We start from the raw sequence: 27,733 nt of genomic DNA, 5'->3' as shown, positions 1-27,733 counted from the left end.
CTTTTCTCGGGGGGGACTTGTGTTCTGCACGAGATGCTGGAGCTTGGCGAGCAGCAGAGCCCATGTCTCTGGGCTCCCCTGGAAGCTGCTGCGGTGGAGACTCGCAGCCCCCTGAGGAGACCACCTTGTGGCCTGTTGCAGATCCTGTCTTCCATCGAACTGCTGCAGCACTCTCTGCCGAAAATCAACCGGAGCGCTTCTGAGCCATCCCTGCACCGGGCGGCCCACACCGAGGACATCAACGCCTGCACGCTGACCACGTCCTCTAGGCTGCCCGTCTTCTAGCCGCGTCCGCACCCGCGCTCGGGCGCCAGGCGGGAGGGAGGCCTGCAGGCCCCACCTCTCTGCTCCTCCCTTTCCGTGGGATAGAGCTTGTCTTCCGAGAAGCTGCTGCTAAGGACCATCTGACCACTCACAGGGCCTTAACTTCACGTTGCCTTTTCTACCCCTCCCGGCCCTGGGAGAAGCCATTTGCAATGCTGGTTTGTCCTGCTCCCGCCCCGCCCCCGCTCCGTGTCCCCCGTGCTCACGAGCTGAGCCAGCCCAGATGCACCAGTGGCGGCTGATGGCAGTACAGGACCTGGGGCCCCAGCTGACGGCTAGATGAGTTTTTTTAGGGCAAGAAGCAGCACTCAGAGGGGAGATGAAGGCAGCAGGCAGACCAGCCCTGACGTGAGGACACGTGGACTTTGGAACTCGGCTCCTAGGAGGAATGCTTATCACAGAAGGACTTCTCTTCAGAGACACATGGTGTGGCGCCAGACAGGTAGTTTTGCACATAATGCACCAAACAGCCCAGGACTGTCGGGAGTGCGGCCGCCTGACCAGCCTGCTTTGGTACTACGGACTTGACTGTGGGGACACGTCCCTTGAAGGTCTCCAGTGCTCTGGGGTGGTTTCCACAAGAGGCACTCGGCCGCCCCCCCCCCCCCCCCCCGCCCTCTCAGGGAGCAGTCGTCCATCATGCTGAGTTAGTCTTCCAGGAGCTGCCCCTATGGGGCGGGGCCGCCGGGCCAGCCTTGCCTCCACATCACATCATGTGTATGCAAGGAAGCCAGGGACACAGGTTTTCTTGATGATTTGGGTTTTAATTTTGTTTTTATTGCGCCTGACAAAATACAGTTATCCAATGGTTCCTCAATTATGTTATTTTAATAAAATAAATTAAATGTAGGTTTAATGGCTGTTTCCTCCTTTTAAAGTTAACCCTGAGCTCAGAGGTTGAACTCCAATTGTTCATCCCATCTGGAGCAGAACTCAAGAGCCCAGGATCTCTGCTAGGAATGATTTTAATTCTGCCTTTGTCACCGTTCACTAAAGAGTTAACTATGAAAATTACGCAAAAAGCACTTGAAACTCAGGTAAGAGTAGACCTTTCTAACCACACTTTAAAGTAATGCATTTTATAAAATATTTGGTATCTGCAGCCGTTTATAAAAATAGATAATTCAGGCTTGGAGTGAGTTCTGATTGATTGACAAGGTGATGCTCCTTCAATTAAAACCACAACTGATGACAGAGTTCTCTGCAGGACCATCGTTGGGGCAGAATCAGAAACTTTTCTTGGGTGCTGTTAAATTTTTTATAAAATTCCAAATCAAAGCCTGGTTTTACGGAGGAGAACACGTGTCACTTGTGTGCAGTGAGCCCTCAATATGATGACCCCTGGGCACAAGCCAGCAGGTGAGGGCCAGGGACACATTTCCCTGAAGGCACATGTGCAAGGTTCCTCCGGTCATGACCCCAACACCAACCACAGACAAGGGACTGGACCTCTGCCCTGGCCCCCTTACAAGGAAGGGGGTCTATGCTTCAGCTTGTTTACTGGTATCCAGCAACATGACTGCTGCTCTGACTGGGGACACTGAAGGCAACAAGTGCCCTAAATAAAGTTTGGTGCTAAGGTGTGCAGCGCCCACTTTGTTTTTTGAAAAGCAATGCACAAGTCACGTTTTTTGGCCACACTATCAGTACACTAGGGAATCCTTACACCATATGGAATCCTTTCAAGGGCTGAAGAATCCTTTGGTAAGAAAAATGAGCCTGCTGCTGTAGGGCCAGCTGCACGCTGACTGTTTTAGGAGCGAGAGCTCACGGAGGGCAGAAGCCCAGTTAGTTTGAAGCAATCAACTCTGGCCGGTTAGCGGGGCCCCTGAGGAGCTTGCGGTGCAACTAAGACAGCAACTATGAAAGTAGCGATTCCACATACTTGTTAGGTTACTTTATATCCTTCACTCTTCCCGTGGATGAGACCAGGGTTAAGTACAACCTCACTCAAATCCAAGTGACACACACCTTGGGCTGCCACGGAGGAGGTGCTGCACACCCTGGCCCGGAGAAGGCTCAGCCGGCAGAGCCAAGATGCAAGGCGACTGTCCGGTCTTCAGGATTCTGATGACTCCACCCCGGACAGGTGCATGAAGAGGTCCCCCAGCTCCGTCACGTCGACGTCTTCAGTGCTGGGGGCGTGCCGGCTCTCTCGGCTCTCAATGAAGTCCCAGAGTCGCACTGAGTTGAAGAACTGCAAGAAGAGCCAGCAGACACATCTGGTTACCGCTGCGGGAGGGGCCCAGAGCGGCCCCACGGGGAGCTGTTCCCGACCAGACACGGCAGAGCCCTCACCCTCACGGTGCCTTCAGAGCTGAGCTGTTTCCGAGGTTTCTCCGGCTCTGCTAGCCGCCCATCAGGATACGCGTGGCGGTAAAGGCATTTGCTTCCAAACGGGCAGGTCCCTTTGCCTTGCTCAAAGTATTTACAAGCTTTTTTTCTGAAAAGCAGAAAGAAAAAAAGAGGATGGCGGAAAAATCAGCCTCACGTTACAGGTGGGGAAACGGGCTGAGAGGTCGGGGTGCTGATTTCCAGGCTGGATAAAAACCACACGACTTTCACGTGCATGGGGACCCCACTGTGTCGGAGCCTGTGTGCTCTCCAAAGGCCTTCAGGGGAAGGTAGGTCTGACCAACCCTCTGGGCCAGCTGTCTGGGCTCCAAGGTTCTGAAGCTGGGCTACTTGCTTCAGCTCAGTCCATAAAGGAGCTCCACCCAGGAAAGTTTTCCCTGCCTCCTGGCCAGCAGTGATGTCAAGGTGACCACAGGAAGCCCTGACAGGGAGTCACAGGGAAAGGTGCGCATCTTAGCAGCTGCCTAAAGTTACAGGTCTCAGTCCAATTTTCCTTGGTCCCCACCCTCCAAAGCAGGGCTTCCTAACTCTGTGCTACAAATCCTCTGTCTGAATAGTGTTTTTAAATGCATAAAATAAGACACACAGGTCTACAAAACAGTTACTAAGAAGTTAAAAAAAAAAAAAAAACAAAAAACTTCCCTCTTACCTTGAAATTCCAGCTCCAGAGCCCTGTGCTAAGAACCCCTGCCCCTGAGGAAACTCGGAACCAGAGACCTCCCCTTCCTTCTTGCCGGAAGGAAACCTGGCCGACGCAGTTAAAAAGGGTCCCAAGCCGAAGACGGGGAGATGCCCAAGCAGCAGCCCTTCCTCTCTGTCTGAGGCGGGAAGGGGCAGAAAGGGCAGCTGCGGCCGGAGCTGCTGGGGTCCTGATGGCGGCAGACAAGGAAGCAGCCTCCTTGACGTTTTTTTTCCCAGACAAGGGAACGGCAAAGACGGGGGTGGAAGTGTGAGACAGGCCTCGGGGCAGCACCGAGGGCTCCCTAACAGCTGTCGGTGGTGGGAAGGAGCCGCCCCGCTGGGCGGGGGGTCTGCTCTCCCTGCTCGGCTGGGAGGTCTGAGGACCCGACACCTGCCACGGCCGCTGCCCACGAGGTTTGGGCAGAGCTTCACTGACCGCTCAAGCGGGGAGTTCTCACCAGAGTCTGCGAGACACCGGCTGTGACAAACTCATCTGGTTCAAAAATTATTCTCTAGTGCCCACTCCCCAAGTAATTCTCCTCTCAGCCTTACCTGGTCACAAAGGACAAAAGCCTCCGTTCACTCCGACTCCCTCTTTGCTCTCAGCTCTCACGTCCGGTGGTGACTTCTGCTTACAGAGCACCTCCATGTCCTTTCAGTTCCTACCTGGCTGAAGCCCTGGGGCACCTTTCTCCGTTCCTGCCTCCCTCCCACCTCCCTCGCACTGGGCTGGACCCTCTTCACATCATCACAGAGGAGTGTCCCCAAACGGCCTGTCCTTGTCATCCTTTTCTTAAAGACACAGTCAGGCTGAGACTCGAAGCCCCTTCAGACTTGACTCTGGTCTGGGTCCCTGCAGGATCCCCCACAGCCTTCTGCACACCTCTTTCAACCCAGGGCCCCCTCCCACTGCCCCCCAAAAACAACCATTCTGCTGCACCCGTGTCATTCCACCCATCCCCCAGCCCCCCAGACAAGCTACTGGTGCTTCAAGGCTCGAGGTCTCGTCCTGCTTCCCTGACACTCCCAGGTGGGTCCCAGGGCTTTCTCTGTTGTGACATCTGGCTCAGGCCTCTCATGATGAATTTGTCACCAGAAAACCTGGGTCATAATTGCCCTTTTGCAATTTCCCATGAAATTTCTTACTAGTTTACTTTATATTCTCTTACTAGTGCTTAGCTTGAAGGAGTCTGGCCTGTAGCTCAGTAAATGTCTGTGGAATGCAAAAAAAAAAAAAAAAGAAAAAAACACCCTCATCAACAGAAAACAAACAGAAGCCAACCCAAAACAGAAACCAAGGCCAAGAAGACCCGAGTAACAACAACATGAGACTTTCTGGACAACTCCAACAGCGCACCTTTCTACAGGCTGGACCCCTCTGCCTTGCCACTCCTGCCCTCTGGTGGACACACAGTAGCACCACATGAGAGAAAAATGGTAAAAAAAAAAAAAAAAAGAAAATATCAAGCCTTTAGTAATCAATATGCAACTTATAGGAAACATTTAAAAAGGTAACAGAGTTCTGATTTTAGCACCCTTCCTGCAGATTAACTGGAAACACAGATATTATTTAAAAACCTAAAGGCACTGGAGGATGAACAAAAACAGGATTCCTCAAGCGATTAGACACCCTGGAAGGATGGAATGGCAAGAAGTACCTTTTCCAGAAAAAACAAGTTTTTAGCTTAGAGCAGGCCCAAGTCAAGTATCCATGCAGGGCAGCTAAAACTCCAGTGGAAAATCCAGCCTGAAGAACAAAAAGAGTTGGAAGAAATGAGCCACTGAGAAGTGAGGGAGCAGCCCTACAATGAAAAGGGCCCGAGAGGGACCCATCCAAACACTGTTACTAACTCCGCCCAGATCCTGGACCAGCCTCCGACCCACACCCCCGCGCAGCAGGCTCCACGTGCCTTAGCTAAGGATGACACCTGAACAGAGATCTCAACTGCTGCCCAGGGTCTGAGTTCAAACAAAACCGTCAACACCTTACAGATGAACCTAACAGAATCCAAGGTCCCCCACAGGGTAACACTGACTGTCCAGGCTACAATCCAGAATACTCAACACGATGAAGAATCAGCAAAATGTGGCCCACTTGTAAGAGAAAAGACAATCAACAGAGACCAGCTTCAAGATGACAAGGATGCCAGAGCAGCCACTATGAACGTGTTTCAGAAGATAGAGGGGGAAACAAAACCAGACCACCAGAGCCAGAAACCTGTGGGACAGCATACAAAAGTCTATCACCTGTAAATTCAAGTCCCAGAAGAGAAAAGGTAGAAAAAATGTGATGAAACAAGGGCCAGAACTGCCCTAGATCTGGTGACCAATGTAAACTTACAAATTCAGAGAGAACCAAGCAGTAAAATATGAAGCAAGACCCTCCTGGGCAAAATACCGAACTGCTGAAAACCACGCAGAGCAGAGGCCCAGAGGAGTGACACCACAGTCTGAATGATCAGTGACTTCTTAGACACTGCAGAGGCCAGGTTACAGAGGAACAACATCTGCAAAGTGCTGAAAGAAAAGAGGGGTGACCCCAAACTGTTATCTCAGAATTCTAGTCATTGAAAGAGGAGGCAAAAATGGAAATAAGATCAAGCAGACCAATATAGTCAATGAAAAATCCTTCAAGTATGAAGGGGAAAAAGTTATTTCTAATAAAAAGAAAACTAAGAACTCATCAACAGATCAACAAAATGTGAAAGGCAGTTCTTGACGCCGAAAGGAAATTGTATCAATTGGAAGGAATTATACATCAAATGAAACAGCAGTGGAAATATTAAGTATCTAAGTAAGTATTTCTTCCTCTTAAAACTATACAACTTTTTTAAGGCAAAAATTACATTATCTTGTGGGGTTCTAATGAAGGTAAACATTACATCCATAGGTTAAAGTTGCAGGATACAAAGTCAATACACAAAAATCCATTGTTTTCCATATACTGACAATGAGCTATTGTCAGAAACAGAAATTAAGAGAACAGTCCCATTTACAATTGCATCAAAAAGAATAAAATACCTAGAAATACCAAGGAGGTGAAAGATCTGCACACTTAAAATTATGTAAGACACTGAGGGAAGGAATCAAAGGCAACGAGGAGAAATCCTGTGCTCGTGGACAGGAAGAATACTGTTAAAATGTCCATGCCACCAAAGCAATCTACAGATCGATGCAATCTCTATCAAAATTCCAATGGAATTTTTCACAGAAATAGAAAAAACAACCCTAAAATTTGCAGGGACCCACAAAAACCTGGAATAGCTAAAGCAATCCTGAGAAAGAAGAACAAAGCTGGAGGCACCACACTCCCTGATGTCAAATTACAGCATAAAGCTATAATGATCAAAACAGTACTGACAGAAACAGACACACAGATCAATGGAACACAACAGAAAGCCCCAAAATAAACCATACATAGATGGTCGATTAACTCACAACAAAGGAGCCAAGAATATACCACGGGGAAAGGACAGCCTCTTCAAAAAATGGTGTTGGGAAAACTGGACAGCCAGAGAATGAAACTGGACCACTATCTTGCACCACACACAAGAAGTAACTCAAGATGGATTAGACTTGAGTGTAAGACAGGAAACCATAAAACTCCCAGAAGAAAACATAGATGACAACAGCAAAAATAAGAGGGAACACATCAAACTAAAAAGCTTCTGCAGAGCAAAGGAAACCATCATAAAACAAAAAAACAACCTACTGAGTAGAAGAAAATATTTGCAATCACATACCTGATAAGGGGTCAATACCCAAAATACATAAAGAACTCATACAATTCAATAGCAAAACAAACAAACAAACAAACAAAACCAATCAGATTTTTTTTTAACCTGGGCAGAGGAACCGAAGAGACAAAAAGACATAAATTGCCATCAGGTACATGAAAACATGCTCAACATCACTACTCATTGGGGAACTGCAGATCAACACCACAGTGAGGTGTCCCCTCATACGAGTCAGAACAGATCTCTGCACCCCACGTTCCCTGCAGCATTATTCACAACAGCCAAGATATGGACACAAGCTGAGCTGTTTGACAGATGAACAGATAAAGATGTTACATGAGTCAGAAGGGAGAGAAAGACAACGACAGAGACTGGAGTTACGCTGCCACCAGCCACTAGAAGCCAGGAGAGGGGCCTGGAACAGTTCTCCCTCAGAGGCTCCAGGAGGAAGCCCTGCCCACATTTTGGATTTTGCACTTCCAACCTCCAGACCTGCGAGCAAATACATTTCTGTTGTTTTAAGCCACCCAGTTTGTGGTACTCTGTTACAGCAGCCTTAAGAACTGAATCCACCACGGTCTAGTTAAGTAACACCTGTCCCCCAACAACACGGCTCAGGTTCCCATCACCACCACACTCGGCTATGAGTGAAGCAGCCACTGTCAGCGCTTCAGTCCCAACCCTGCACGAGTGACGTGTGTGCCACAGTGGGCGGCCCATCGTGTCCCACTGTCTTCTGAGGCCTGGCAGTGACTAGTCCTGGCGCGCCTGCTGCTCCGTGTGCTGTGCCGCCTCCCTGCTCCCCAGTGAGAAACCTAAATGGCACTTTATAAAACTGATCACTGAAAGAGGAAACTGGCCAGAAAAAAAAGAAGTGAAATGAAAAGTGGAGTCACTAGAAGTCTGAATCCTCAACCCTTCCACCAAGTCACCGCATCAGCAAGTCCATCCCTGCTCTGAACAGATCCAGAATCTGACCACTTCCCACCACCTCTGCCTCCTACCCTGGTCCAAGCCACTACCACCTCTCGCCTGGGCTGTTTAACACCCGAAGTGGCCTCCCCGTTTCCACTTTTGCCTCCTCTTTCTATATATTCTCCATAGTTCAGCCAGTGATCCTTCCAAAATATCCATCAGATCACGTCACTCTGCAGGTCAAAATCCTACGACGGCTATCCCTCTCGTCCAGAATAAAAGCCCAGTCTGTCGGATGGCCTACAGAGCCCTACGCAAGTCACCCCGCTCCCCTGCCCTCGTCTCCAGCAGTCCCCCCTCCAACCCCACTCCTCCCTCACCAAGGCAGACACCCTCCAGCCTGAATTCTGCAGTGGCCACTCCCTCCACCTTGAGTGTTCTTACCAACCACGCAGACAGGGCTTGCTGCCTCACCTCCTCGTGCTCACCTCACTGAGGCATCTCCAGTCCCCGCACTGACACTGCACCCCCTCGCTTCCTCTCCCCACTCTCAGGATTATTTTGCACTTTTAGCTCCATCTAACATGTATTTTCCTATTTATTTTGTTTATTCTTCATTTTCCTTCAGTAGAATGGCTACTGTGTGGCAGCTGGGATTTGACTGACTGTTACTGCTGTGTTCCCAGCAACAGGAAAAGGCCTGAGTCATCTAGATCTTTCACCACTATCTTTTGACTGATCAGAGATGACAAGAGCCTCAGAACTAGGGGCAGGACTTCTGGGGGACACTGCTCAGCTGAGGAACCAGTAAGCAAGTGCACTTCACCACGGCCTTGCTCACCTCTGCGTCCCGACCCCCACTTGATGCCAAGAAAAAGAAGACGCCGAGGGCCTTAGGCCCCCCCAGGGAGGCCCTGCACGACGCAGAGGCTGGACCGAGCCAGGCTGGCACCGGGATCACACCTGAGTGCAGAGCACTTACCCCATTCCCTGTTTGAAAGCTTCAATCAACTCGTTCTTTTTATTCTGATCTTCTACCCAATACACACTTGGAATTACGAACTCTGATATCACACGGCATTCTGGACAAGACCTGAAATGAGAATTGGGTTAGTAAGGGAGAGATTCAGTTGCAAGTCCCTTGCTCAAACGCACGACCACTTCAGAGGTTTCCTACCCCCAAACTACAAAAAGCGACAATCACGATCCTCTGAACCTAATTTACCACTAAAATATGTTCTTCTCAACAAAAGACAACCCAATTTTAAAATGGGGAAAGGATATGAGTAGGCATTTCTTCAAAATGGAAAAAGATGTTCAGTTCCATTAGTTATCAGGGAAACGCAATCAAAACCACAGTAAGGTACCACTGCGCACCGACTAGGACGGCTAACGTCAGAAATGAAAGTATTGGCGAGGATAGGGAGGAACTGGAACCCTCGCGTTGCTGAGGGGAATGGAAAATGGAAAATGTTACAGAGTTTCCATTTGCCTGGCAACTCCACTCCTGGGCGTACCCTCGAAAGTACTGAAGAAGGTATTCAAACAAACACACAGATGTGTCCAGGAGCTAGCCACAAGAGCCAAAAGACAGAGACAACCCAAATGTCCATCAACTGATGAGTCTATAAACAGAATGTGGTCTAGCCACACAAGGGATTATCATTTAGTCGTAAGGCGGAACCAAGGGAGCTCTGAACACACGATGCTCCGTGAAAGAAGCCCGACACCTTGTATGGCTCCACTGATAGGAAATGTCCAGAACAGGCAGATCCACAGAGAGAGAGCAGTGGTGGCCAGGGGCTGGAAGGAGGGATGAACAGGCAGGGACTGCAAGTAGAGATTTCTTTTTAAGATGTTGAAAACATTCTAAAGTCAGATTGTGGTAACGGTTGCACAACCCTATGAATATATTAAAAAATATTAAATTGTACATTTTTATCTCAATAAAGCTATGATTTTACCACACAAATGTGGGTCTCCAGGCAAGTTACTTGACCTCGCTAGGCCTGATCTGCAACGTGAGGATGGTGAGCACAGGGTCTCCGAGAGAACTAGGGCTGAATGTGTAAGCACACTTCCCGAAGGCACGCTGATGTGCCAGCTTCCCCAGTGAGGTGGCTCCTCTCCTACCCCCCTGCAGACCTAAGAATCCTGTGTTGTTCTGTGTCAATTGTATCTCGGTAAAGCTAGGGAAAAAAGAACCCTGTGTCAGCTCACTGAGCACATCCCAGTATCAGACATTCTGTGAAATGTGTTACATGCACTATTCCATTTAATCCTCAACCCTTTTTTAATAGATGGAAGAAAGAAATGAAGTTATTAAAAAGGTCAACAGCCAATCGGCCTCAGGGCAGACCACCAGTCACTAAGCACCAGAGCCAAGGGGGCCACCTCACACAGAGGCTCCCTGCCCCGTGTCCCCAAGACCCTAAAGGCCTGGCAGGCACCGTCACCCACATTCTAAAGGAGAAGGTGCTTGGGCTCAGGGAGGGGCTGTGACTTGCTCAACTCCCTGCAGCCGGTGGCCGGGAGCGCAAATCGAACTCTCCCCCTGGTTCCCCAGCTTGCGCCCTGCCACACTTACTTGATGATGGGGTTCTCAAACTGCTTGGCACACCTCCACTGCCGGATGCAGGGCAGGCAGTACGTGTGGTTGCAGTTGGAGAGGATCCCGAACCTGCGCTCGGAGGCCGACGCCTTCTCCAGGATCACCTCCATGCAGATGCTGCACACTTTGTCCTGACTGGCCTGGAAGGCAAAGGCCTTCTCCATCTCGTGTTCGAATGTCGCCATGCAGAGCTGAAGCACAGAGAGGGAGGAGGGAAACCTCAGGTTCTGGGCTGGGAGCTGCCAGAGCACAACCAGGTCAGGCAGCCCCACGGGCCCCGCCCTTGGGACACAAAGCGCCCTTGGGCCATCACCGGCTCAGCCCCAAGCTTTCCAGCACTGATAGAGTCACCTCCAATTTAAAGCCAAGACCAGAGGCCCACAGAGGTTAGAGGACTACGGTGGGGTCGTGGAGGTCACAAAGACTGGGACCCTGGTCTCCTGGGCCCCGCCTTCCCCCACCACATCAGAACTGCTCAGTAACCCACAATCTGAAACAGCAGGCTGGCGGTCCAGTCAGAGGTGAGCAGCATCACTCCTTCCCAGGAGAACAAGTTATTTAGTAAGTCCCCTCATTCCGGAAGCAGGTAGTGAACGCCTCCCAAGTGCAGCACTGAGTATCAGGTGCCAGAGTCAGCACAAAGGATACGCAGGCTGAGGCACAGGGGACAGACGCGAGCCAAGCCCGCAAGCATGGCACCAGGTCAACATCACACCCGGGGAGGAGGGGAGCTCCAATCTCTGCTCACCCCAACACGCCCTGGGAGACAGCGGAGGGTGAAGAAAACCTCCACATGCCGCACTCCTCCCTGCCTCCCACCCGTCTGCACAGCCTCCCCCACACTGCAGCTTAATGACCTGAAAGGTCCCTTCTGACACCAGGCTCCTCCAGCTCTTCCGAACTCGGCCTGGCTGGCCGGGTCCAGGATGTAGGCATTATCAGCGGAAAGGTGCTAACACAAATACCAACGACTCTGCCCCTTGGTGAACCTCTTATTTCTTAAAACGAGTTCACGTGAAGGCTTGTGCAGTACCTTCTCATGAGCTTTCCTTTGCTCTGGGTCAAAGGGGTGTAGGACTCGTAACCTGCAGATCTCACACACTTCCCCGTGCAGGTAGACGCAAGTGTCCCCGAATCGGCACTCCCCCGCCGCCGCGTAGGGGCACAGCTGCTGCTCGCTGCCATAGGAGCTGCTGGCTTCCAGGTCGTCCAGACCGCTCCTGATGGCATCCAGGTAGGAATGCGGCTTCATCTCCAGGCTGCTGTGCGGGTCACTGCAGCCCCCTGGACTGCTCACCGCACTTGGGCAAGTCTTTTCTTCAGCCAGGCCGGAGAGATCTTAGGACAAAGCACACGGCACACACACAGGTGAAAACTGGCCCAAACTTTCTGGTAAGCAATCAGTCAAAAGCTGACAAAGTACTCTGACATTGGGAACTTTACTCTTGGGAATGTACAGAAAAACAGGCCAAGAGGAAAAAGTGAAAAAGTGTTCACAGTCACACTACTTAAAATCGTAATAAAAACACCCATAACTGGCAACACAGGGAAAGCCAAAGTGGCCGTGGTAAATAATTTAAAAAGCAACTTCAGTGTTCTTTTGTATAAAAGTGGCAAGTACGTAAGTGTCAATACATGGATCAGCTATATTTAATAAAAAAATTAGAAAGAAAACAAAATATAAGTCAAAGGGAATGTAGAATGAGGTCAAAAGAACACAGCCTTTTGGTTTCCTTTCTACCAGTGAAGCTACTGACCATTTGAAAGATAACGAGAATGAAAATCTGGAGCAAGTCCTGGGGCCTGAGGCCAGTGTCGAACTGCCCTTCAGGCACGCGCCTCTCACAGCAGAAGCCCCTGCCTTCCCACCACACACCGCTCACCTTTAGAGGGACATGGTGACAGGGTGGGTTACTTGTTTGCTTAGGACAGAAGCTGCCTATCTTACACTGCACAATTCCCAGAACTAGAAACCCCTTTCCCTAGTGAGGACGAGTCAATGAAAACGGCTGCTACAATGTGCAGCCTTCTACCCACGCAAACCCAGCTCCGGACACAGACCACTCCCCAGACCCCGACATGCTATTCTATTTCCAAAGGTACAACTGGTCAGCACAAGAACTAAGACTATGAACTGACCAAAAGGTCAAACAGGGAAACATGCCCTTTATTAAAATACGGAGCTTTGAAACGAACAGTGTGGTACTTCCTGGAAATGGGCAACCACCCCATGCAGATGGCTGTTCCACAGTGACAAAAAGGTCACATTTCTGTTTTCCCAGGCCAGCTTGGAGCTCTGCCCCCACTGTGGGCACAAGGTCAATGCATCATCTGAATGCTCCGCAGCCAGGACAGGCCTGGGGAGGAGGGGAGGAGCCCTCTTGACAAGAGAGTCCACACAGGAGCATCAGGAAAAGCGAGAACTGCTCTCCAAAAAGGCAACAGAAGGACTCTGCCCACTCACTTCGGTCTCTAAGCACCAATGTTCGCTTTTCACGTTTCCCAGGCTCGTGTAAGTTAGTTTTCACGATTGATGCAGTGATGTCGGAGGGAGGGTGAGAACTGTGGAACCCCGGGGAGGGCACACCATGGGGCACGGTGCCCACAGCACCACCAGCTGCAGCAGAGGGCCTCGTGTGATCGTATCTAAACAGGACACACAGCAGATGTGTTATGGACACACCATACACACGTGTCCCGTGCTCCCCAGACCTGGAACGTCCCTCCTCCTGCTCCACTGGTAGATGTGGAGAATTAGACGATCTTTTCCCATGTTTTAATGGATAAAAGGCTTACCAATTAGTAAGAACTGCCTGGCAATTCAGAGTGAGTGGCACATTGCTGTCTATCTCCTACACTTAAGTGTCCTTGTGGGACTGGAGTGGGACAGACCTATTGCCCCAGACCACACAAAGAGCGCCTGGCAGCTCCCGGGATGTTGACTGAGCGGCCTCCCCTGGACTGTGTCTCTGGGGCCCCCACGGGCGGAGCGGGTGGGGGCAGAGTGGGCCAACTTCCAGCATCCCAGGAAAGCAGATCAGCTTTTCTCTACAAAAGCACAGGAGGTTTTGAATGTTTTCCCGTCTAGAAGTTATAAAACTTGCCTACAGATGTCAGGGGAAAAAAAGAAGATTCTATACGCACATACGTGTTCCCTGCAGGGGTACTCACAGCAAAAAACTGGAAGCCACTCAAGCATCTAATACAGGAATAGTTAATAAAATGATGGCATGTTAACATCATGAAATACTATAAGATTACAGGTAGGAGATAAAGGAGCAGCACTGGAAGGAGCTTATGACATGTTAAATGGGGAAAGCAAGACATAAACTCTTACGCATGCTGTGAGTGCAATTTTAAACTGCAGATTCATTAACAACAGGCCTGAGAAGTGACTGAAAAAAATAAAATTATTTTTAGGGTACTGAAATTGAGGTTGCAAACTATTTCTGTAATGTCACATTACTTTTAAATTAAAGTTCTCCCCTCATCAAAACCCATGCTCCAAATGACGGATTTAAATCCCCGACAGTCACTCAGCGTGACGCTGCGGATGCAGCGGGGCTCTTGCCTGCAGCGAGTTCCGTAGGCGCAGCAGCCCTTCTGGTAGTATTTGCAGATGGTGGATGGCTTGCTGTTGGCCAAGTCATGCGAGAACAGGCACTGGTTTCCTTCCCGACACACACCGTGCATAAAATACCTGAAGGGACAAGCAGAGGCATAAAACTTTTACAGACACACTTTGCTTTATAGCATCACCACATTCTAGCTTGCACCAAACGTACATCGTGTGTATATTATGTCTCAAGACCCTGCTGGGCACTGGAGATACACGTGTGTCCTTGACTCCAAGACAGAGTGATTTCACATGCACCATAACTACTTCAATGACAGCTCTTCTGGAAGAAAAACGATCCTCCAAATTTTCGTCTTAAGATATATCCTCTTAAAACAGTATGGAGATTCCTCAAAAGGTTAAAAATAGACTTAACACATGATCCAGCAGCAATCCCACTCCTGGGCATATATCCAGAGGGAACCTTAATTCAAAAAGACACCTGCAGCCCAGTGCTCACAGCAGCGCTATTTACAACAGCCAAGACGTGGAAACAGCCTGAATGTCCGCTGACACTGGACAAAGAGGTTGTAGTATATTTATACAATAGAATACTACTCAGCCGTAAAAAATAATAAAATAATGCCATTTGCAGCAACATGGATGGACCTAGAGATCGTCATTCTAAGTGAAATAAGCCAGAAAAAGAAAGGTACCATATGACTTCAATAAAAAATATATATATACCAAAAAAAGATATATCCTCTTGAGATATGTCACATATGTAAAATGTGAGCCTTGTAGTTGAGAACATACACTGCAAAACTGCTCTGCTCTCATGGCTGCAATGGAGTTAAAGACCAGGGCTCAAGGTCCAGTCTTGCCACCTATAAGCAGGTCACAAAACTAACTTCCCTGGGCTTTGCTACCTTTACCTATAAAATGAAAATTACACTTCCTACTTTACTGAGCTGTGAGGATCAAGTTAAGATAGTGTAGCACCAAAAGATTTCTCCACAGGGATGTGGCACTGAGACGTCCAACTGTGGCCCTGAAGGAGTAACTGGGAGCCATTCTGGTTCTGTCCAGCCAGCACAGACAGATCCGCCTGAATCCTCAGAGGAGAGCTCAGAGACACCCCAGAGGAACATGCCTTGGCATTAAGGGTAAACAAGCCCTACAGGAAAGAGATTTCAGACCTGCTCTAATAGTTTAGAACACAAAACAGAACAAGCTTCAAAAGGATGTAGCTGATAGCAAATAATTTACTGTCAGCTGAAACAAACTTGAATACTCTTTGAAGGAAGACAAATCCAAATACTCAAAATTAGTCACAATGTTTGGCATCCAATCAAAAATTCCCAGGTACACCAAAAAGCAGGGAAAAGTGGCCCACAGCCAGGAGAAAACTTGGTCAAAAACAGGAATGACAGATGATGGACTCAGCAGACAAGGACTTTAAAAACAGCTATTTTCTCAATATGTTCAAAATACTTAATAATTTAAAGGAAAACCTAAAAATAATACAGGGAGAAATGGAAGATATAAAAAAGAACCGAATGAACTTCTGGAAATTAGAACTACAATATATGAAATGAAAATTACACTGTAACGGTAAGCACACTAGAGAAGAAAATCTCAGAACACTTGAAGACACAGCAACAGAAACTATCCAAACTGAAGCACAGAGAGGAAGAAAGAGAAAGGACAGATTTTGGCTTCTAGCTACGAAGGAGTATGGAACTTGCCCTCCCACTGTGAAACTAGAAAGCAGAACAAAATATATGAGACGACTGCTTTCAGACTGGGACAAGAGGTGACACAAGACTGGCCCCAGAGAGAAGGGAAACAAGGGCCCAGCGCACGCATTTCTGGCTGGAGGCGTATCTTGGACCTTGGTGCAGGGAGGGGAACCCCAAGCAGAGCACTGCTGTCGTGCTGAGCTGAAGAGACAGAGACTGGAGTTCAAGGAGGCTCTTTACAAAGCCTATAAATAGACTCACACATGCACAATCAACTGACTTCTGATAAAGGTGTCAAGGAAATTCAGCAAATGACGCTGGACCCAGTACCTGCATGGAAAAACCAGGACTCAAACATCACGTGTCTATTGCTGCTACCTGATAGGAGTGACGTACACAGCACACCCTGCGATGCATCCCAGCCAAAAAGTTTAATGTGAGTCCAGCAAAACTGCAGCTCTAACCCCTAGTTTACAGGAGACACAGGGGACTGGGACAAGCTAAAAGGCCCCATGAGGAAGCAGCCAATTAAACAGAGAAGAGAGGCGGTGTGTGGGCCAGCTCTCTCCAAAGAGGGGCCATGGGAAAAAGAGGAGGGGCTGGGTTTGGAAAACAGTTTGGTGGTTTCTTAAAACCTTAATCATAAACTTACATGACTCAACAATTCCACTCCTAGGTGTTTACCCAAGAGAAACAAACACACGTGTTCACACAAGTACTTGGACACGAATGTTCACAGCAGCAGTATTCATTACAGTCAGAAAGTGGAAACTTTTACAATCCCACTAACAAGTGAATGGATAAACAAAATATAACACATCCATGCAGTGGGCTATTATTTGGCAATGAATAATGACACACACCACAACAGGGGTGAACTGCAGACACATTACGTGTGGGGCTCAACAGACCGCATGCTGCGGGAGTCCATTCACCCGGGGACAGAGCAGTCCCCGCACAGACCACTGTACGGCCCGACAGTCCACATCTAGAATGGGCCCTACACACGGTATATAAGTTCCATTTCAATAAAGCCTTTAAAAAAGAAAATTTAAAAAGGAGGGAACTGCACCAGGTTAGTAGGCAAAATACAAGGTACACAATAACCAGATACAGTATTTAGTCCTGGACTGTATTCAGTTTGGATAAACCAGTTATAAAAAACATTTCTGGGACAAATGGGGAAATCTGAGTACAGACTACATAACAGATCACTTACTGACATGGCAAGTTGAAGATTAACTGAAAAAAAGCAGGTTATAAAACAGAATATACAGTAAAATGGTGTAGGCGCTATGTAAAATAGTACAGTGGAGCCTCAAAACAGTAAAAACAGAATACCACGACTCAGCAGTTCCACTGCTGGGTACACAGACAAAAGACCCGAAAGCAAGAATTCCAGCATCTGCACACCCCTGTTCACAGCAGCATTATTCACAGTAGCCAAAAGGTGGAAACCATCCAACTGTCCATCAGTGGATGGTGCGTAAACAAAATGTGGTCTATACACACAATGGCATATTGCTCAGCCTTAAAAAGGAAGGAAGCGCGGACCCATGCTACATTGATGAACCTCGAGGGAACTGTGCCAAGAGAAATAAGCCAGACACAAAGACAAGCACTGTATGACTCCACTCACACGGGTACTTAGAAGAGTCAAGTTCACGGAGCGAGGATGCAGCGTGGTTGTTGCCAGGGGCTGGGGGAGGCAGAATGAGGAGTTAGTGTTTAAAGGGGACAGAGATTCAGTCTGGGAAGATGAAAACAGTTCTGGAGACGGTGGTGGTGACGGCCCCACATAAATGTGAATGTACTTGATACTAATGACCTGTACACTTCACAAGGGTTAAGATCGGGGTTGGGGGTAGAGCTCAGTGGTAGAGCACATGCTTGGCATGAGGTCCTGGGTTCAATCCCCAGCACCTCCATTAAAAAAATGGTTAAGATGGTAAATTTCTATTTTGCCACATTAAAAAATTTTGAAACAGCACATACAGTATGCTCTTATTTTGGTAGATTTTATATATATATATATGTATACACACAAACATACATACAAAAACATCCCTACATTTAAAAAATCTAGGAAGACATACGATAATGTGTTAAGAGTGGCAGTCCTTGAAGGTAAGGCATATGATATTTTTATTTTCTTATTTTTGCCAATCTGTACTTTCTAACATTTCTACCATGAACATAACTGCTCTTGTAATAGCAAATGGTTGTTTTAGTTTTAAAAAATTATAAAAACTATTGAATACTGGCGAAGGTATGGTTAAAAAAAGAACATAAAATGCTCAGTACAGTGCCTGTCTAAGTTCAGCTCTTACGAGAGTCTAGTGGAAAACACTGACAATTATGCTGACAGTTACAAGAGCGATGTGTGCCCATGACAACGTCTGCACAGTTCTGTGCTGAGGACTGAGGGAGGGGGACCGGGGCGGTGTCAAGAGAATGCCAGGCCAAGAGACTGCAGAGTGGACAGGTGCCAGTAGGCAGGGGAAGTATGTGCCAGAAAGAGGCAGAAAGGCAGGAAGGGAGGCCCCAGAGGGTGAGGCAGGCCTGCCGAGAGACAGACAGATGGGAGGATCACGACCCCAACTTCCCAACAAGGGACGAGGGGCCCAAGGGCAAGTCCGCTCCCTCAGTCTCACAGCAGACGGCGGCAGAGGAAAGGCCACTGGGGCTGCAGAGCGGAGACAGGCTAGAGAGGCTGGAAGTGGGGGAGAGGAGCCCGCCAGGAGGCTGCTGAGTAAAGCGGCTTTATCAGTGAACTCCTGTTCTAACTTACTTAAAAATCACGCTCTGGCAACTCTCAAGCACATACACAAGTAGACAGGAGGACGAACTCCCAAGAGGCCCCAGCACCAACCTTCACCCCATCAGCTCCCGAGCAGTCTGGTTGTACCATTTCTCCCCTCTCCTACAAGGTTTTGACAGTTTATCTTTTTTAAAGAGGGATAACACATACCTCTTGAATGAAGACTTCTGGGCAAGGAGGGCCCTCGCTCCCTCTGAACAAGTACATTATGAGAAATATATGAAATGAGAGAAAGCACAAAAGCTCCGCTGAGCAGCACTCCCGACTGTCCAGCACGTTCACTTCTTGCCTCACTGACCCCTGGCCCTGCTCTGAGGAGGGCCAGCCCAACACTCATGATGCAGACAGGAAAGCTGAGGCTCAGAGAGGGGCGATGACTTGGAGATCTAACTGCTGGGCAGGAGACCCCAAGTCTGGCCCTTCCCAGAGAGACCTGATCTTCTCCCACCAAAACTGACTTCCTGTCACTCTGCCTTCGTCCACACCATGGCCCCCGTCTAAAAGCTGTACCCATCTTTCACTGCACTAAACTGTGATAACCCACCTTCCTTCCTGGACCAGCATGAGTCCTGGCTGGACCAAGAACCTTCTTGCCCCTCCAGCCCAGTGTGCTTTCTTTCCTCCAGCCCTGCAGACTCACCGGTGGCAGTTACACAGCACAGTGCTTCCTAATCTGGGGCCCCGACCCAAGGGAGCTGATGCTCTTGAACAGTTGGGGAACACCTGGTTAACACCATTTATAAAAACAAACTCAAAATGGATTGAACACCTAAATTAAGACTGGAAACCATGATACTCATAGAGGAAACCATAGGCAGAACACTCTTTGATGTAAGTTAAAGCAATATATTTTTTTGGCTCTGTCTCCTAAAGCAAAGGAAATTTAAGCAAAAATAAACAAATAGGACCTAATTAAACTTAAAAACTTTTGCACAGTAAAGGAAACCATCAAAAAAATTGAAAAGACAACCTGCTGAATGTGAAAAAAAAATTGCAAATGGTATGACCAATAAGGGGTTAATATCTAAAATACATAAACAGCTCATACAACTCAACATCAAAAAACAACCTGCTTAAAAAAAAAGGCAGAAGACCTGAAGACACATTTTTTCAAAGAGGACATGCAGATGGCCAAAGGCACATGAAAAGATGCTCAACATCACTAATCATCAAGGAAATGCAAATCAAAACCACAATGAGAGACCAGCTCACATCAGTCAGAACAGCTACCATCAAAAAGAACACAAATAACAAATGTTGGTGAGGATGTGGAAAAAAGGGGACCCTTGTACACTGTTGGTAGGAGTTTAAGTTGGTGCAGCCACTGTGGAAAACAGCATGGAGGTTTCTCAAAAAACTAAAAACAGAACTGCCATATGATCCAGCAATCCCACCCCTGGGTATCTACCAAAAAATCCCTAAGAACATTAATTTGAAAAGATACATGCACCTTAGTATGTTCATAGAAGCATTATTTATAATTGCTAAGATACAGAAACAATCTTAAGCGTCCATTGATGGATGAATAAATAAAGAAAACGTGATATATATACACATAATGGAATACTATTCAGCCACAAAAAAGAATGAAACATTGCCATTTGCAGCAACATGGATGACTTGGAGAATATTATGCTAAGTGAAATAAGTCAGTGAAAGACAAATGTTGTATGTTATCACTTATATGCAGAATCTAAAAAATACAACAAACTAGTGAATATAACAAAAAAGAAGCACATATAGAGAACAAAACAGTGGTTACCAGTAGGGGGGAAGGGCAATGTAGGGGTAGGAGATTAAGACATACAAACTATTATGTGTGAACTAAGCTGCAAGGACACACTACTGTACAACACGGGGCATATAGCTAATATTTTATAAATGGAGTATACACCTTTACAACTGTGAATCACTGTATTGTGTATCTGTAACTAATATAATATTGTACCTCAACTATACTTCACTAAAAAATAAAAACGCCTGGGGACTCCAGGAAGATACAAGCTGCGACCGAACACAGAAAGCTGAAACCTAAGCAAGTATGTGGTTCAGCCCGGAACTGGACAAAGGCTGACAACAGGGGGAAGGGGGCAGTCTCTAAGGAAGGTCTCCCCAGACAGAGCAAGGGTACCAGAGAACAGTGGTGCCCATCCACGCTGCACCTGGCTCCCACAAGGGGCCTGGGAGGCTGCCTCAGCTGGAGGCCACAAGATCTGAAGACCTCCCCCACCCCTTGCTCCCCAAGCTTACTTCTGTCTCCACTTGTCCGTCTCCCCAAAAGCAGAAGTGCTGACCAGCCCACCCGACAGTTTCTTTTCTCCCAGGAAAATGACCAGAGGGTATTCTAGTTTATATGTCAGTGTCTATTAAGTTTGGCTAGCATGAGCCACCTCTAAGCGTACCAAAAGAATCAAATTTCTGAGCCTGCAAAGATGACTGGACCCTGTGACATAAGGGACTATACTGAGGTGCCATCCTATTGGGTCCTTCCTGATGGTCAGCTAGGCTCTTCCCAGGCAACACCCCCAGAGGGCCTTCACTAGATCAGAGACTGTACAGTAACTTGCTGTAAGGCTGCTGTAGGTTTACTTAAAAAAAAAAAAAAAAAAAAAAAAGACTCAGAGCCTAACAAACTAAGGGTATTCTTGTTAGAAACTTGAAAGGAACTTAAAAAAAAAAGGGGGGCCTCTATGAAAGGGATCTCGTTATTCACAATACTGACTTTAAAAGTGTGCAAAAGAGTAAACAGAGCAGGTCTGAGCCTGCTCTCCTTAGAAACATCTGCTTACAAGGCAGGCCCCTGCCTATGGTACCTGGGACTTGGCTGGTAAACAGTCCCCTACACTGATGTAAAATGTCCCTAAGTGACGAGAGTGGCTCACCCTGCCTACACTGTCTGTACAAACAACATGGTTTACACTGAACATCTGCTCTCCTCCTGGGCAGAGGGTGACCAGCCTGGGAACTGAATCTCTAATGGGCTTCCTGGGCACACGTTGCTGCATGTCTGCTGCTGGAGGAAGAGTGTGCTGTGACCCTTTATGGGAGGGAATGAAGATAGGAAGCCTGCACCTGGGTTCCTCAGATGCCGCTTGAGCCTTTCCCCTTACGATCCAGCTGCGACTCCTCACTACATCACTGTGATCGATCTTACTAGCCTTGAGAACCACGATATGCTGAGTCCCGTGGGTCCCTCTAGCCAATCACTGGTGGCAGCGGTGGTCTTGGGATCCCAGACACAAAAGTATATCACACTTCTATACAGTCTGATAATTCTTCTTGAAAAACGATACTCAAGACTGGGACATTATTCCAAATGTCCTCAAAAATGGTAATTTCCAGTCTGAAGGTACAGAAATAAAAAAATTCAGTGCCAAGAGCCAAGTCCGATTATCAGGATTAGCAAACCCATAGAGTGGAAGAGAACAGGTTCAAACTGGCCATATAAACAGTTCACAAAAGTGAGCTCTAACAAACACCTCATTAACAGTTCTTCTGGAGAGACTAGGCAAGATTTTCTGAAAGAACCAGGGGAGGAGCCTACCAGATGCCCTGTACCGGGCACACAGAGCAAAGATGTTCAGCACTGGCCCTGCACGATGCCTTTTATAATTCTACCAACAACTCCCATAAGTCCTATTCAGAAAATCTGCCTTCCAAACTGCACTCACTTATTAGCTTTCCCATCAAAAAACCAAAATACTTAACCACCACCCCAAATCATCTAGTTTTGTCACTTATAAGCTGGTGGCTTCATGCAACCCATTTCACTTCTGTAAGTGACTGAGCTAAAATTTAAACAGGTTCAAAAATAACTCCTAGACCACCATCACTGCCTTCAGGAAAGGCAAGTGTGAAACAAGTGTTATATAAGAAGTGAAGCAAGCCCAGTCCTATTTCTGTAGCGTATGTCACCATTTCCACTCCCCCGAGACAAACATAAAACTACCCTGGGCGCACTCTGCTGTCCTCTGGGGCATCTCTGCTGTCAGCTTACAGAGATTCTCCACCAGCTGTGTTATACTAAGCTTAACCCAGGGCTCCTCCATATTACACCTTATAATCAAAATCCAAATGTTCGGCCTTCCTGATGGCCAAACCATCCCTCATGCCCTCCTAGAGTGAGGACTGAGACGTGAACTGTGGAGAGGTGTGGGGTGTTGGTAGTATGAGAGGGGAGGTGCATAGCTGGAGACTCAGAGTAGGGAGACTCTTTCTGGGGGACACTCCAAGGGGGTCTGTTATCCTGGGTGACCTCCAAGTATGGTGTGGCTCTTGCATGCTGCAAAGGATATCAGGTTCACTACCAGCCACTGAAAGTCCAGCAGCTCTAGCTGTGGCTGAGGGCCGAGTCCAACAGATTCAATCTGGTTTCTTGCAGGTCTTTCAATGGTGCCTGCCTCTAGCAAAACACTTCTGCAAATCATTTCCAAGTGTGCAGGTAACTTGTGTTCTCAGTGTCACCCTACTTCACATTTTCCCACATAGTTTCACAGACTTAAATTTTGACTGTACTGCTTGTGACAACAGACCCATCAAGGGGAAATGCAGCTAACGCCAGGCACGGTGGTAGGCTTGAAATAACTGATCGGCGGTGGGGAGGAAATAAACTACAGTGCAGGGGTTAAAGGAAGACTGAAGTCAGACAGGGTCCTATGTGACTGCGAGCAAGTTATTTAAATCTCAAGCCTGTTTCCCCATCTGTAAGAGGATTACAAGTGTACTTCACATGGACTGCTGTGGTACACTTCTGTGAGGTTTCACTGAGACTGCATGCTAATGCTTAGCTTAATAGATCATGAATGCTCTTAGGATGGTTTGTTATTATCTAACCTCTTAACCAACCCTGCTGGTTAGGCATTACCATCCCCACTTTACAGATAAGGAGGCTGTGGCACAGGTGATACCACAATCAGAATCCAGAACTGCTCAAGCTCTTCCTACTCCTCACTGGCCACAAGAGCCCCTGTATTTTGTGATTTTCAATAAATCAAAGCCCTAGGCCTGGCTCTCAGCAATTCTGGGTCTTCTACTAGAGATTATACAACAAAGGGACCTCTATCACATGAGGAGGACAAAGAAACTGGTTACCAAGCTATAATAAAGGCTTGCACCAGGGCTCTGAAAACAGATATGGGAGACACAGGGAGATGATCTGGAAAAAGAATCAGCAAAAAAATGAACCCCAGACTGAGATTCTGGATAGAGTGGCATATCAAGGAATCAGGGGAGCAGCCATTCTTGCATTCCAGGCAATAAACATATGGAAATGTCTCAGTCATTAACTCTGAAAATCCTAGCATTTCACATCTATCTCTTTGAGAGAAATAACTCGTATTAGACTAACACTGTCCTGTGGCTATTCAGAATAAGCACATATATCACATACCACAGTCAGGAAAACAAACCAAAAAAGTTTGTACCTTGACACAAACCAAAAATAGCCGACCACCCTGTTCAGGTCTGGTGCTCCAAATAAATCACACCTTGAACATTTCCTGTAAGCTACCAATGTCTAGGGATAAGACTCCAGTGAATAAGATAATTAAGTGAGGAAAGCTTTTCCATCACGAGCACACTCATGTAAACTTAGTTCTCTTGGTAAGAACAGTGGATTTTTTTCACTTAAACATGTGTTCTGTTTTCTCGTTTTCCTTGTGAGGCCCAACTCCCTGACATCTCTTTGCAAGTAACCTCTTTTGCTTTCTATATGTTTTTGGACGAGTTTTTCTTTCATATGAGCATATTAAAAGCTTTGAAAACTCCTGTAGTAAAGAAGCTTTAATTTAGCATTTCCCAAACTTGGGGCCATACAGTCTCCAAGAGCACAAACTCAGATGCCACACCTCTGTCAACCTGGATGCTGAATAACCTTGGGCAAGGCACTTCAATGCTGAGGCCTAGTTTCAAGATCTGTGGAAGGGTGCATGCTGCTGGATTACCCGACACACGGCATGTGAAGAACCTCAAAGAGCACCCAGCACACTGTAAGCTCCCCGAAGAACATCAGTTAATACTCAAACAGAACCAAACCCCTCTCATCATTCCAACCCACTCTAGTTACTGTGCACCAGCTCCGTTCCTGCAGGACACCGCTGTATGAGAAACACAGAATTAAAGCTTTCAGGTCAGGCCACCTCCCAGCGTAGAAGGAAAAAAATCAAGATGATCCTGATTTAAGTTTTTGTTCCTGCACTTAGGTATGACTTACAGGCAAGTTTCAAGTCTGAGCATAAGATTTCCTTATCTGAAAAATTAGATACCACACAGAGTTTAGATTCAATTACAAAGCATTATATAAATGTGCACTGTTCTGGGGACACATCTTAGAAGCAGCAGCCAGAATGTGCTATACAGTCCACAATGACTAAGAATATTGCTCCAACAGGAGGACCTTCATGCAAATAAAAATAAACACACACAGGGTCTTCACAAAAGACCTTCTAGTACAAATACCCTAGTAAACAAACTCTTTTATACAGACACTAAGTGCAAATTTCTGCTAACTGCTTAATATAAACCACCTGGGCCTTAGATAAACTAGTTTAACAGTTAACACAGACGATTACTAACAGGGAACTTTATACATAGTCCTTTCTCAATTATTCATACTAATGAGAAGTAACAACAGAGATAATACTTAAACTGTTCATTACATAATCAAATCATACTACTGTGGGCTTTTTCTCCCCCTAACCAATGAGTCCCGCACAGATTTAACTGAAACCAATTATTAAAATAAAAATTGTACTTTTTACAAGTTCAATAAGCCTAGGATCCCAAAATTGTCAGGCCACACGCTACCAAGGAATGAGAATACACAACCAAGCTATTTCTATTTCACAGGAGCAGTATAACCACCCGGTTTTGAATTTTCTACAACCACCCAACCATTATTGTATTTCTCCTCGGAAATAGGTCTCTTAGAAAGATGAGAGTATCACTTAACCTCATTCCGTCTGAGTTTCCTGCACCATAAAACAGGAATGTCTGCCTGGGAGTGTTACCGTGAAGGCTAGTGACAACGCATATAAAGGACTTGGAAATAAGCCGAACAATGAACAAACTTCCAGTAAATGCGACCTGCCGTTAGTATTTTCCACACCAGTCTTACTTGCTGACTAACTGCAAGTTTAGGTTGCATCGGAGTTCTCCAAACTCTCAGGAAAAGAAGGCCGCTTTGGGGACCCCGCCTCTTTGTTATCACTCTTGCGTGGTAGCTCCATTTATATACTACCTCTTGGTGCCCCTTTACCCAACCCAAGTCACCTTTCCCTGCTAAACCCTAAGTCCCAGGGCCCCCGCCCCGCCGCCCCGCCCGGGCCCAGCACCCTGCACGGCCCCCGCCGGCACATCCCTCCTTCCAGCCACAGACGCCACTCTTCAAATGCGCAGCACAGCCCCCCGCGCCGGCCTCGGCCACGCAGCGCCGGCTCCGCCTGAAGAAGCCGGACCCCGACCCGCTGAGCCACTTTCCACGAACACGCTCCAACCTCCGTGTCCCTGGCGCGGTAACGGGGCGCACCCGCGGAGGGGCCCGAAGTGGCCAGGCGCCCTAGGACCCCCGCGCCGCCGCACACTGACCTGCAAGTGACCTGCTTGGTGCTCATGGCGGTCGGGTTGGAGCGCCGTCGTCGCGCCGCCGCCTCTCACTCTCGCCGCCGCCGCCGCCGCCTCAGCCTAGGCCCCGCCCACTCCGCGCAGCCGCGTCATGCCGGCGCACGCCGCCACGCAGGTGCGGCTCCTTTGTAGCGCCGGCGGGAAACCTCGCCGCCGTCACAATTAGTTCCGCCCCGGGGGTGAGGGCGGGAGGACCCTCAACCTCCGCACTCCTGGTCCCGCGTTTCCAAGCCCCCTGGGCGGGGCCTGGAGTGGCGCCCTAGTCCTGCCGCTTCCATCCCAGGAGCCAACTGTTAGTTCCTACGGGTCTGCTCCCATCTCCGACTGCATTCCTTAGCGACTTCCGGCGTCCCTAGAATCCTCACCCCTCCGAGGCCAAGCTCCCGCCTCTCCTCCCCGCCCACGTTTGCACGCCCGAGGGCCTTTTCTCAGACCCTGCCTCCGCTGTTCCCGCCAGACCTCGCCTCCTACAGGACTGCCTTGGCCTCTCCCAGTGCTCTTTTTCAAAATCTGTACTCCCACCCCAAGTTTTAGACCTCATTTTCTCTCCTGGCAGTCCTCGGTTATCTTCCCTTTCCTGTGGTGAAAACCCAAGATTACTCGTGACACTTTGCTCTAGTTCTCTGTATCCTGCAGACCCTGCTTACACACCTCTCTTCGTCTCCACCGTCATGGTTCCTGTCTATGCAACCGTCACTCCTTGCCTGAGCCACGAAGTGGCCCCTTAACTGGTCTTCCGGCTTCTGCTCCCGTCCTGTTCTACCCTGGTCACACAAAACCTATTTTTAATACATAAGTCGGATCATGTCATTCACCTCCTTCAACCCTTTCAATGATTTTCCATTGCTTTTTTAAACATTTTTTTAAATTGTAAAAAACAGACATAAACTATAGTGAAGTGCACAAATACACATATGCCTCGGAGTCTCTCTGAATATATACGCTCATAAAACCACCACCCAAGATCAAAATAGCTTAACACCCCAGAAGGGCTCAATATCGCTAATTATTAGAGAAATATACAAGTCAAAACTATAATGAGGTATCACCTCACACCAGTTAGAATGGCCATCATTAAAAAGTCCACAAACGATAAGTGCTGGAGAGGGTGTGAAGAAAAGGGAACTCTCCTATGTTGTTGGTGGCAATGTAGTTTGGTGCAGCCATTATGTGAAACAGTATGGAGATTCCTCAAAAGACTAAAAGTGGACTTACCATATGATCCAGCAATCCCACTCTTGGGCATACATCTGGAGGGAACTCTAATTTGAAAAGATACATGCACCCCAATGTTCACAACAGCACTGTTTACAATAGCCAAGACACGGAAACAACCTAACTGTCCAAAAGACAATGAGATAAAGAAGCTGT

At 47.7% G+C, this 27,733-nt stretch overlaps 2 protein-coding genes across 4 annotated transcripts in view; one reads left to right on the top strand and one right to left on the bottom strand.

Moving 5' to 3' along the window:
* Window positions 1–1,173, top strand: part of RAF1 (Raf-1 proto-oncogene, serine/threonine kinase) — a 59,414-nt gene extending 58,241 nt beyond the window's left edge. For both annotated transcript variants that reach the window (XM_032459007.1, XM_032459008.1), the window contains one exon: window positions 142–1,173. In XM_032459007.1, the coding sequence (XP_032314898.1) occupies window positions 142–285 (144 nt within the window). In that variant the 3' untranslated portion in view covers window positions 286–1,173. The remainder of the gene's footprint in view (window positions 1–141) is intronic.
* On the bottom strand, window positions 1,073–26,490 carry MKRN2 (makorin ring finger protein 2). Of its 2 annotated transcripts, XM_032459009.1 has the most exons (8): window positions 26,327–26,490; window positions 14,195–14,323; window positions 13,088–13,269; window positions 11,657–11,961; window positions 10,600–10,814; window positions 8,995–9,105; window positions 2,623–2,767; window positions 1,073–2,521 (listed from the first exon to the last, which is right to left on the bottom strand). In XM_032459009.1, exons 1-8 carry the CDS (start codon window positions 26,350–26,352, stop codon window positions 2,384–2,386), a joined length of 1,251 nt encoding a protein of 416 aa, XP_032314900.1. In that variant the 5' UTR covers window positions 26,353–26,490; the 3' UTR covers window positions 1,073–2,383. The 2 variants fall into 2 exon arrangements, with proteins under 2 accessions (XP_032314900.1, XP_032314901.1); XM_032459010.1 differs by lacking the exons at window positions 1,073–2,521; window positions 2,623–2,767 and adding an exon at window positions 3,913–4,573.
* Window positions 26,491–27,733: the final 1,243 nt, after the last annotated feature.

This window comes from Camelus ferus, chromosome 17, assembly GCF_009834535.1.
Source record: "Camelus ferus isolate YT-003-E chromosome 17, BCGSAC_Cfer_1.0, whole genome shotgun sequence".
NCBI classification, from domain to species: Eukaryota; Metazoa; Chordata; class Mammalia; order Artiodactyla; family Camelidae; genus Camelus; species Camelus ferus.
Note: the sequence above shows the minus strand (reverse complement) of the source record. Positions and strands in the feature narration are given on the sequence as shown.